The sequence below is a fragment of the Leucoraja erinacea genome, chromosome 30, assembly GCF_028641065.1.
Source record: "Leucoraja erinacea ecotype New England chromosome 30, Leri_hhj_1, whole genome shotgun sequence".
Classification (NCBI taxonomy): Eukaryota; Metazoa; Chordata; class Chondrichthyes; order Rajiformes; family Rajidae; genus Leucoraja; species Leucoraja erinaceus.
In genome coordinates this window covers 3,359,320-3,371,963 of record NC_073406.1, presented here as the reverse complement: position 1 = coordinate 3,371,963, position 12,644 = coordinate 3,359,320, and the positions used below count along the sequence as shown (strand labels likewise).

Sequence of the window (12,644 nt, the reverse complement as noted above, 5' to 3'; positions counted from 1 at the left end):
TTTTTAAGTCAAGAGATAGATGGATTCTTGATTAGTGCGGGTGTCAGGGGTTATGGGGAGAAGGCTGGAGAATGGGGTTAGGAGGGAGAGATAGATCAGCCATGATTGAATGGTGGAGTCGACTCGATGGGCCGAATGGCCTAATTCTGCTCCTATCACTTATGACCTTACGGTTGAAGAAGGAACTGCAGATGCTGGAAAATCGAAGGTCGACAAAAGTGCTGGAGAAACTCAGCGGGTGCAACGCATCTATATTTCCTTCGCTCATGCAAAGAGCCTATTGAACAATCTCCAGATATAGGAAATAGGCAATTTTTGTGGCCGAATTTTTTATTTTATTAATTTTTTTTTTTTTTTTTTCGGCCTTTTTTTTTGCCCATTTCCTTTTATCCGCATAGATGCTGCTGCACAAAGTGCCTGAATTTCTCCAGCATTTTTTGTGTACAACTTCTTTTTTTTGTGTACCTTTAAAAATGTTCCCTAGATAGTAAAGGATAGAAGATGTGTGTGTGTGAGTGTGAAGTGTGTGTGTGTGTGAGATCATTATTATGTGTGTGTGTGTGTGTGTGGGGGGGGGGGGTCCAACCACATGCGCACTTGTTTGTGTGGCAGTTCTTTGCCATTTGTGGTGTAATTTGAACTGTGTGTTTACTCTGGTCTGTGTGTGTGTGTGTGTGTGTGTGTGTGTGTGTGTGTGTGTGTGTGTGTGTGTGTGTGTGTGTGTGTGTGTGTGTGTGTGCGTGCGTGTGTGTGTGTGTGTGTTGGCGTTAGTGTGCGGGGATCGCTGGTCGGCACGGACTCGGCGGGCCAAAGGGCCTTTTTCCCCCCCCGGCGCTGTATCTCTAAATTAAACCGTCACTTGCCTGTGAATCCCTTCTGCTCATTCCGTGGTCTCAGGAAGCTGCCGTGGAGGATTGAGGACTTCTCGAACTCGTCCCCGAATGGCCCAATTCTGCTCCTATCACTGATGACCTTATTCCTCCCCTCTCTCAATGATCCTCTCTTCACTTTGCCACTTTGCTCCTGGCTTCACCTCTCTTCCTCTGGTCTTCATCGTTCCCACTGCCCTTCCTCCCTCCCGCAGGGAGCGGGTAGTGAGGGTCAACAACTTACCTCTCTGAGCTGCTCCACCCATACGCTCCTGCCCGGTCCCTCAGGTCAGCTGGTCAGCTGCTCCTGGAGGTACCAAGGTCTAGTCGGAGGCTCAGAGGGGATAGAGCCTTCTCTGTTGCTGCTCCGGCACTCTGGAACACCCTGCCGTTGCACATCAGACAGGCCCCCTCACTGTCCATCTTCAAATCCAGTGTTAAAACGCATTTGTACTCCCTGGCTTTTGACCATGCCTGAGGCTTTGCTTCTGTTTGTGGTGTTTTTGATGTTTCTTTATTTTACGTGTCTTTTCCTACTATTTCTTTTGATTGTTATTTTTGGTGTGTATTAACTTTTTTGTCAATGATTAGTGATGTACAGCACTTTGTTGCAGCTATGTTTGTTTTTAAAGTGCTCTATAAATAACATTATTATTATTTATTATTAACAATACTCACCACTTTCCCCAAGAAGATGGTGCTGCCGGCTGCCAGGGAGCAGGTCAAGCCCACCACCTTTGCTGCCAAGGTCTTCATGGTGAGGTACTCCTCCAGAAGCACTCCGGTCAGGATCGTCTTCAGCTCAGGAATGCCCGAACCTAAATGAGAAATTGACGTCCGTCTGTACTGAGAGTCATCAAGTGATACAGGGTGGTAACTGTGGCTCTTCGGCCCATCTTGGGGAGTCTGGTCCTACACCCACTACTCCCTGCACTGTCTAGTACTGCGTTATATCATGCAGTGTTCAAGAAGGAACTGCAGATGCTGGAAAATCAAAGGTAGACAAAAGTGCTGGAGGAACTCAGCGGGTGCGGCAGCATCTATGTGGAGCGAAGGAAATAGGCAACGTTTCGGGACGAAACCCGGAAGGGTTTCGGCCCGAAACGTTACCTATTTCCTATAGTGGAGATTGTTCAACTCTTTGCATGGAGCGAAGGAAATAGGCAACGTTTCGGACCAAAACCTGTCTGTGGCAAAGAATTCCACAGATTCACCACCCTCTGACTAAAGGGTCTGAAGAAGGGTCTCGACCCGAAACGTTGCCTCTTTCCTTCGCTCCATAGATGCTGCCCGTCCCGCTGAGTTTCTCCAGCAATTTTGTCTACCTTACATCATGCGGTGCTGGCTCAAATGGCCGAATGGCCTCTACTCCTGCACCTATTGTCTATTGTCCTCTCATTTGCACGAAGGAACTGCAGATTCAGATTCAGATTCAGGGGTGGTGATTGGCAGTCACCGAGGTACGTTGTTTAGTAGAGTGACAGCCGCCGGAAAGAAGCTGTTCCTCGACCTGCTGGTTCGGCAACGGAGAGACCTGTAGCGCCTCCCGGATGGTAGGAGGGTAAACAGTCCATGGTTGGGGTGAGAGCAGTCCTTGGCGATGCTGAGCGCCCTCCGCAGACAGCGCTTGCTTTGGACAGACTCAATGGAGGGGAGCGTGGAACCGGTGATGCGTTGGGCAATTTTCACCACTCTCTGCAATGCCTTCCGGTCGGAGACAGAGCAATTGCCATACCATACTGTGATGCAGTTGGTAAGGATGCTCTCGAAGGTCCATCTGTCTCCTCAGGAAGAAGAGACCTTAGCCTTCTTGATCAGATGAGGTATTGTGGGTCCAAGAGAGGTCTCGGAAAGGACTCCCAGGAATGGCCTACGTTCCTCCGTCCCGTTAATGTGGATGGGGGTGTGCGTGCCGCCTCGGGACTGCCTGAAGTCGACTATGAGCTCCTTGTAAGTCTACAATGAGCTCCTTCCTGAAGTCTACACTGAGCTCCATATGCTGGCTTACACCGAAGAGAGACACAAAACGCTGGAGTAACTCAGCGGGAAGGGCAGCATGTCTGGTGAGAAGGAACGAGTGACGTTTCGGGTGTCTGAAGAAGGGTCTCGACCCGAAACGTCACTCGATCCTTCTCTCTAGAGATGCTGCCCGTCCTGCTGAGTTACTCCAGCATCTTGTGTCCGTCTGTGTTACATCAGTTGGACACAAGAGGGAGTTAGGTTCAAAGGAACGGGGATATCTGAGGCGATTATTCCATCCCTCAAGCAATCAGTCAGACGGTGACTGGTCTGTCTCCGAACCACATCCCAGGTATCTCTGCCCAACAGATAACTCAGGTTTAAACGGAACGACAGACTGGCCATCAATTATCAACCTAGCGATCAGCCATGATCACATTGAATGGCGGTGCTGGCTCGAAGGGCCGAATGGCCTCTACTCCTGCTCCCTATTGTCTATTGAATATTGAGAAAACACACGTTTCAGTCTGAAGAAGGGTCTCGACCTGAAACGTCGCCAATTCCTTCTCACCAGAGATGCCGCCTGTCCCACTGAGTTACTCTAACATTTTGTGTCTCTCTTTGGTATGAATATTGTTTTCTCTATCTTCAAGTAACCCTTGCTTCCCCCCCTCTCTCTCTCTGTCCCTCCCTCACCCTTGTTCTCCGACTAGTGTCACTGTCCTCCTGATCAATTTTACTGTGTGTGCCCCTCATTGTCATCTTCCCCTCAGCCAACAATGAACTGCTCTACATTTCCTTGACCATTGTCTGCTTTGATCTGACGTTTTCACACCGCACCCCTCCATATCTCAAGAGAGAGCTAGATCGGGCTCTTAAAGATAGCGGAGTCAGGTGATATGGGGAGAAGGCAGGAATGGGGTACTGATTGGGGATGATCAGACATGATCACATTGAATGGCGTTGCTAGCTCGAAGGGTCGAATGGCCTCTACTCCTGCACCTATATCTATTGTCTCCCTCTCCCCTGACTCTCAGTCAGAAGAAGGGTCTCGTCCCGAAACGTCACCCATTCCATCTCCCCAGAGATGCTGCCTGTCCCATTGAGTTGCTCCAGCATTTTGTGTTGGTTCATTAGTTGTCCCCCTAGTACAGGTATTTAGAAACATAGACAATAGGTGCAGTAGTAGAGGCCATTCGGCCCTTCGATGCAGCACCGCCATTCAATATGATCATGGCTGATCATCCAAAATCAGTACCCCATTCCTGCTTTCACTCCATGAACCCATGATTCCGTTAGCCCAAAGAGCTAAATCTGACTCTCTCTTGAAGACATCCAGTGAATTGGCCTCCGCTGCCTTCTGTGGCAGGGAATTCCACAGACTCACCACTCACCACTGTGAGAAAAAGTGTTTCCTCATCTCCGTTCTAAATGGCTTACTCCTTATTCTTCTTATGCCCTCTGTGGCAGAGAAATCGACAAATTCACAACTCTCTAGGTGAAGAAGTTTTTCCTCATCTCAGTCCTGAATGGCCTACCCCCTAATCTTTTAAACGGTGACCCCCTAGTTCTGGACTCCCCCAAATTGGGGAACATTTTTCCTGCATCTAGCCCATGCGATTCCTTGTTGTGCTTCTATAAGATTTCAGACCAGCACCAGTCGTCAGTATCTCCTGGTGAACCGCCAGTTTCTGAGCCGATAATTCCATGATGTTCAATGGTCACTATTTAATCTCTCGTGAGGCACCTCATCGAATGCCTTCTGGAGACTCATCAAACTAAATATGCCCCTGAGTAATAGTTTAGACATCTTTCCAAAAGATATAAGAACAGCCTGACCTTCCACGCTGTAGCTGATCAAGTGGACATGCTCTCAATGTTCAGGCAACCCACCCTGGGGTAGACAGCAGCGATTGTCCAATGGTATATGTTCATGAGGTCGTAAGTGATAGGAGTAGAGTTAGGCCATTCGGCCCATCAAGTCTTCTCCCCCATTCAATCATGGCTGATCTATCTTTCCCTCTCAACCCCATTCTCTCTGACACCCACACTAATCAAGAATCTACATATCACTGCCTTAACAATATCCACTGACTTGGCCTCCACAGCCGTTTGTGGCAATGAATTCAGCAGATTCACCACCCTCTGGCTAAAGAAATTCCTCCTCATCTCCTTCCTAAGGGGACGCTGCGGGTGTCAGGGGTTATGGGGAGAAGGCAGGAGAATGGGGTTAATGGGCTGAATGGCCTCATTCCTCATGACCTTCGGACTTACCTCCTGACTGTGGAGACACACACTGGGAGAAGCCGGTGGAGAAGGTTGTCAAGGCGACTGCGTACATGATCCAGGCCATGTACTGTAGCGGGCCACTGCCGTCCAACTTCTCGTAGAGCCATCGATGAGCTGCGGAGAAACAAGGCCCTCGACCCGTCAACTCAGGAACCAATCGCGAACTTCTAGGGGCTCAAGGACCGAGTCATACTGCCCATCGCAGCGGGTAGAGCTGCTGCCTCACAGCGCCACAGCCCTGTGGTTCGATCCGAACATTGTCCCAGCTACACTAGTCCCACCTGCCTGCGTTTGGTCCATATCCCTCCAAACCTATCCCATCCATGTACCTGTCTAACTGTTTCTTAAACATTGGGATAGTTCCTTCCTCAACGACCTCGTTCCATACATCCACCACCCTCTGTGTGAAAACGTTACCTGTACGTCATTGGGCTGTGGGAGGAAACCGGAGCGCCCGGAAAAACCCCACACTGTCACAGGGAGAAAGTACAAACTCCGTACAGACAGCACCCGTAGTCAGGATCGAACCTGGGTCTCTGGTAAATCGCACTAGCTGAGATTGGGCCTGTTGGTGGGCATGGTTCAGTATTGGGCCAAAGGGCCTGTTTCCATGCTGTACGACCTCATAACTCGAAGCTATTCTTGACCCTGGTGGCCACGGTTTCAGACACTGATATCGTCTTCACGATGGTGGGGGTGAGATCAGAGCGTGGCCAGGGTTAAGATCTCAAGTTCAAATTGCATATTTGCTTAGTTCTGTTCCGTTAACCATAGAAACATAGAAACATAGAAATTAGGTGCAGGAGTAGAGGCCATTCGGCCCTTCGAGCCTGCACCGCCATTCAATATGATCATGGCTGATCATCCAACTCAGTATCCCGTACCTGCCTTCTCTCCATACCCTCTGAGCCCCACAAGGGCCATATCTAACTCCCTCTTAAATATAGCCAATGAACTGGCCTCAACTGGCCTCAAATAGGGCCAAAACCCAAAGGAAATAGGCAACGTTTCGGGTCGAAACCCAAAGGGTTTCGGGACGAAACGTTGCCTATTTCCTACGCTCCATAGATGCTGCTGCACCCGCTGAGTTTTTGGCTGATCATCCAACTCAGTATCCCATACCTGCCTTCTCTCCATACCCTCTGATCCCCTTAGCCACAAGGGCCACATCTAACTCCTTCTTAAATATAGCCAATGAACTGTGGCCTCGACTACCCTCTGTGGCAGAGAGTTCCAGAGATTCACCACTCTCTGTGTGAAAAAAGTTCTTCTCATCTCGGTTTTAAAGGATTTCCCCCTTATCCTTAAGCTGTGACCCCTTGTCCTGGACTTCCCCAACATCGGGAGCAATCTTCCTGCATCTGGCCTGTCCAACCCCTTAAGAATTTTGTAAGTTTCTATAAGATCCCCTCTCAATCTCCAAAATTCTAGAGAGTATAAACCAAGTCTATCCAGTCTTCCTTCATAAGACAGTCCTGACATCCCAGGAATCAGTCTGGTGACCAAGCTGTTTCCTGTGTCTGCTGTGGATGTTGATGGGGCTGCTTTCAAAATCAATAGCTGAGAGAAATAACTACTGGCTCAGCTCACTGCTTCTCATTAATCCCACACTCTTAAGTGGACGCATAAAAGTCGACTGCATACACTGCCTGGGTAGAATGCACAGGTTTCTGCCACACTTAGTGGTTGGAAGAAATGCTGGTGAACTATTAATGTTCAAGAGTTCAAAGACAGGACAAGGTCAGAGAATAATGAAAGAAAATGAAACCCAAGTCTTGATTATTTACTCAACATGCGCTCATTGAGGTCAGCTCAATATATATTGTTTCAATTTAGTGTAGAGATACAGGCCCTTCAGCCCACCGAGTCCGTGCCGACCAGCGATCCCCGCACATCAACACTCTCCTACACATATTAGGGACATCTATACCAAGCCAATTCACCTACAAACCTGCACGCCTTTGGAGTATGGGGGGAAGAGACTGAGAGATCTTGGAGAAAACCCAGGTGGGTCTCGAGGAGAACGTACAAACTCCGTGGTCAGGATTGAACCCGGGTCTCTGGCGCTGTAAGGCAGTAACTCTACCGCTGCGCCACCGTGCCGCCTGAGTTAGGCACAAACATACATCCTGGGATGATAGATTTGTCCTATGAAAACTCATGGGGTCCATACTTGCTTGAGTTTAGAAGAGGGAGTGCTGATATAAGTTCGTGCACAGAGGCAGGAAGTTTAAGAAGGAACTGCAGATGCTGGAAAATCGAAGGTAGACAAGATTGTGCTGGAGAAACTCAGCGGGTGCAGCAGCATCTATGTGGAGCGAAGGAAATAGGCAACGTTTCCTTTGCTCCAATCAAATAGTTGAACAATCTCCACTATAGGAAATAGGCAACGTTTCGGGACGAAACCCTTCTGGGTTTCGTCCCGAAACGTTGCCTATTTCCTTCGCTCCACATAGATGCTGCTGCACCCGCTGAGTTTCTCCAGCATTTTTTGTCTACCATCGTTTTTTCCAGCATCTGCAGTTCCTTCTTAAACATGGGGGTAACTTTTTCACAAAGGGTGGTGGGTGTATGGAACAAGCTGCCAGGGGAGGTAGTTAAGGCTGGGACTATCCCAACGTTTAGACAGGTGCATGGATAGGACAGGTTTAGAGGGATACGGGCCAAACGCGGGCCAAACGGTGGGGACTAGTGTTAGATGGGGCACGTTGGCCGGTGTGGGTCAAAGTTGGGCCAAGGGGCCTGTTTCCACACTGTATGACTTTCTATGACTCTATCCCGAAAATGATCTTTAAGAAAAGGACCAATGGGGTAAGAATTCCGTCTGCTTACCTCTGAAAAGTTTGACCACGGTGAAGTCCATTGCAAAGCTGATGAGCGCCATCAGCACGCCGAGAATGAAGAGAAAGTACCAGTCGTCCCCCACCCGGGACAGCTGGCGTTTGACAAAGCACCAACATGCTGCAACACACAAGGTAACGCACGGAGGCGATTCAGTGCAACGGAGGCGGATAGGATTGTCATTACAGAGTTACTACAGATATGCTGAGAGAATGGAGCGGCTGTGGGCTTGTACACTCTGGAGTTTAGAAGGATGAGAGGGGATCTCATTGAAACATATAAGATTGTTAAGGGCTTGGACACGCTAGAGGCAGGAAACATGTTCCCGTTGTTGGGGGGGAGTCCAGACCCAGGGGCCACAGTTTAAGACTAAGGAGTAAGCCATTTAGAACGGAGACGAGGAAACTTTTTCTCACAGAGAGTGGTGAGTCTGTGGAATTCTCGGCCTCAGAGGGCGGCGGAGGCCGGTTCTCTGGATGCTTTCAAGAGAGAGCTAGATAGGGCTCTTAACGATAGCGGAGTCAGGGGATATGGGGAGAAGGCAGGAACGGGGTACTGATTGGGGATGATCAGCCATGATCACATTAAATGGCGGTGCTGGCTCGAAGGGCCGAATGGCCTACTCCCGCACCTATTGTCTATTGTCTATTGTGTCCGTCCTACATAGCAAGCCCATTTAAGTGGCCCTTTCTCAAATATCCATTGGAAGTTCAGGTATACCACATCGGGTAGGCTGCCCTTGTTGACCCTCTGGTTTAAGAGAGAATGGCAGAGGAAGGTAGACAAAAATGCTGGAGAAACTCAGCGGGTGAGGCAGCATCTATGGAGCGAAGGAATGGGTGACGTTTCGGGTCGAGAATTTAGTGGTAGAATTTTATTCTACCACAAGTAGAGAGCAGTGCAGAAATTCTGCCTGGCACACTGGTGATCATCTGACTATCCTTCGCTCCATAGATGCTGCCTCACCCGCTGAGTTTCTCCAGCATTTTTGTCCACCTTTGTTGACTCCCTTGTTACCTCATCAATCATTTAGGCTTGTATTCACTGGAGTTTAGAAGGATGTGGGGGGATTCTTATAGAAACATATAAAATTCTAAAAGGACTGGACAAGCTCGATGCAGGAAAAATGTTCCCAATGTTGGGCGAGTCCAGAACCAGGGGCCACACACACAGTCTTAGAATAAAGGGGAGGCCATTTAAGACTGAGGTGAGAAAAAACGTTTTCACCCAGAGAGTTGTGAATTTGTGGAATTCCCTGCCACAGAGGGCAGTGGAGGCCAAGTCTCTGGATGGATTTAAGAGAGAGTTAGATAGAGCTCTAGGGGCTAGTGGAGTCAAGGGATATGGGAAGAAGGCAGGCACGGGTTACTGATTGGGGACGATCAGCCATGATCACAATGAATGGCGGTGCTGGCTCAAAGGGCCGAATGGCCTACTCCTGCACCTATTTTCTATGTTTCTATGTTTCATCAGATTTGCCTTTAACAAAACCCACGCTGCCTTTCCTTCATCAATCCACACTTGTCCAAGTGGTTGCTAATTCCGTCCTTGTTTTTGTGTTTCTGGAACGTTCCCCAGCGCCAAGGTCAAATGGGCTGACCTGTGGCCATTAAGCTTCTCCCTCGCGCCTTCAACGCACTTAGTTCCACTGCAGCTCGTACAGTTGTACAGGCAGAGACATTTACAACCAAGGCCAAATCTTACAATAGACAATAGGTGCAGGAGTAGGCCATTCGGCCCTTCGAGCCAGCACCACCATTCAATGTGATCATGGCTGATCATCCCCAATCAGTACCCCGTTCCCGCCCTTCTCCCCATATCCCCTGACTCCGCTATCTTTAAGAGCCCTATCTAGCTCTCTCTTGAAAGCATCCAGAGAACCTGCCTCCTCGCCTCCAGAGAATCGCAACTCTCTTTTCACACAGAGTGGTGAATCTCTGGAATTCTCTCCACAGAAGGTAGTTGACTCAGTTCCACTCTATTTAAGAGGGAGTTAGATGTGGCCCTTGTGGCTAAGGGGATCAGGGGGTATGGAGAGAAGGCAGGTACGGGACACTGAGTTGGATGATCAGCCATGATCATATTGAATGGCGGTGCAGGCTCGAAGGGCCGAATGGCCTACTCCTGCACCTAATTTCTATGTTTCTATGTTTCTCCCCCCGTCTCCGTTCTACATCGCTTAACTTAAATGTGTTCCTGGCTGGACTCCCCTAGAACATGTGTCCAAGCCCTTAACAAGCCTTATCTTATATGTTTCAATGAGAATTCCTCTCATCCTTCTAAACTCCAGAGTGTACAAGCCCAGCTGGAATTGGAAGCTGTGGGCAAAAGGCAGAGACGCACATTGTTCATTGGCAGAGCCGGGGTCTTGTGCTGTAGTGATCATGGGCATGTCATCTCAGGAATGTAACGAGTCACACTTCTGTAACGTGGATTCTAATATTAGACTTGGAAAGCTGCTGCCTCAGTTCCTTTGTTTAGTTTGGTTTAGTTTCGAGATACAGCACGGAAACAGGCCCTTCGGCCCACCGAGTCCGCACCGCCCAGCACACTAATACTATCCTACACACACACACTGGGGACAATTCTACATTCCTACCGAAGCCAATTAACCTACAAACCTGCACGTCTTTGGAGTGTGGGAGGAAACCGAAGATCTCGGAGAAAACTCACGCAGGTCAGGGGGAGAACGTGCAAACTCCGCACAGACAGCACCCGTGGTCAGGATTGAACCCGGGTCCCTGGCGCTGAGAGGCAGCAACTCTAACGCTGCATCGCTGCGGAGTTGTTAGGGACAGGAACGGCTACTCAGCCGTGGCTGGTGCCTCTTCCAAGCAGTACTGTGAGACACATTTCAGCTCACAATAACAAGTCTTTGCTGGTCTCTGGAGGTCCATCCTGGCCCCCAGCACCTTGATGCAAGCGTGAAGAAAGCCCATCAACGCCTCCAATAGACAATAGACAATAGGTGCAGGAGTAGAGGCCATTCTGCCCTTCGAGCCAGCACCGCCATTCAATGTGATCATGGCTGATCATCCCCAATCAGTACCCTGTTCCTGCCTTTTCCCCGTATCCCCTGACTCCACTATCTTTAAGAGCCCTTTCTAGCTCTCTCTTGAAAGTATCCAGAGAACCTGCCTCCACTTCCCTCTGAGGCAGAGAATTCCACAGACTCACCACTCTCTGTGAGAAAAAGTGTTTCCTCATCTCTGTTCTAAATGGCTTACTCCTTATTCTTAAACTGTGTGTGGCCCCTGGTTCTGGACTCCCTCCAACATCGGGAACATGTTTCCTGCCTCCAGCGTGTCCAAACCCTTAACAATCTTACATGTTTCAATGAGATCCCCTCTCATCCTACTAAACTCCAGAGTGTACAAGCCCAGCTGCTCCATTCTCTCAGTATATGACAGTCCCGCCATCCCGGGAATCTTCTCCACCGAAGGGTCTCGACACGAAACGTCGCCTATTCCTTCACTCCATAGATGCTGCCTCACCCGCTGAGTTCCTCCAGCATTTTTGTCAACCTTCGACTTTTCCAGCATCTGCAGTTCCTTCTTAAACAGCATCATCAGAGACAATGAATTCCACCACCCTCTGACTAAAGAAATTCCTCCTCATCTCCTTCCAAAAAGAACGTCCTTTAATTCTTAGTCTGCGCCCTCTGGTCCTAGACTCTCCCACTGATGGAATCATCCTCTCCACATCCACTCTATCCAGGCCTTTCACTGTTTGGGAAGTTTCAATGAGGCGTAGACTTGAGATTGTTGTTTCAGAAATAAGAGCAACAATTAGCTTTGGTATTAATTAACCAAGTGTATTATTCACAAACGCATAAAAACATGAGGGGCCTGTTTTTTCTATTTAACAAAGTCAGATTCAACATTTAAAATGCATGCAAGCTATTTGGTGTGAAAGGCAAACTTACTTTCAGAGTTGGAACCTCCACAGATGCTGCTGCCTGACCCGCTGAGTTACTCCAGCATTTTGTGTCTACCTTTGATTTAAACCCCAGCATCTGCAGTTCCTTCCTCCACGTCTCATCTCACTTACCTGTTGCGCAGTCCCTTGCTTTGGGTCTCTGAGGCTTTTGCTGCAAAGGAGACCGTTCTTCCCCTCCTGGGCTAGTAGCCCTCTCCCTGTCCCACACGTCAGCCATTGTATGTCGGAGGCACTTAAATATGTCGGAGTCATTCGCGCTGACCGACCCTCTGGTGCTCCCGAAACAGCCTCGTCCCCAATACACACATTCACACACACACACACAGACACACACAGACACACACAGACGCACACAGACACACACAGACACACACAGACGCACACAGACGCACACAGACACACACAGACACACACAGACGCACACACACGTACACAAATACACAGTCAATTCTTCCCTAACACACCACTGCCTGGCACACCTAGGCAGTTATACCACAAACCCAGTCTACGCAGTGAAAACACCTGCCCCCCCCCCCACCTCCCCGCCACCTCCCCCAGCCCAAAACCACACCCCTCACATAGAACGCATAACATTTACAGTTACAACCTGCCCTTGGAAGCTCCTATTCCAGCCAAAAGGCTTTTTATAAAGAAGAAAACTGAATTAAAAGATTGTAATACTCCATGCAAATAAACCTCCATCCAGTAATCACACGCGCTTCCGATAGTTTTGCGTGGATCAGCTTA

General features: G+C 49.1%; 1 protein-coding gene across 1 annotated transcript in view; it reads right to left on the bottom strand.

Annotated features, from left to right (window-relative positions):
• Window positions 1-12,397, bottom strand: part of clcnk (chloride channel K) — a 34,249-nt gene extending 21,852 nt beyond the window's left edge. Inside the window, exons 1-4 of the mRNA XM_055659137.1 lie at window positions 12,009-12,397; window positions 7,950-8,078; window positions 5,103-5,231; window positions 1,548-1,687 (exon numbers count right to left, since the gene is read on the bottom strand). Coding sequence (XP_055515112.1) covers window positions 1,548-1,687; window positions 5,103-5,231; window positions 7,950-8,078; window positions 12,009-12,114 — 504 coding nt within the window. The 5' untranslated portion in view covers window positions 12,115-12,397. The remainder of the gene's footprint in view (window positions 1-1,547; window positions 1,688-5,102; window positions 5,232-7,949; window positions 8,079-12,008) is intronic.
• Window positions 12,398-12,644: the final 247 nt, after the last annotated feature.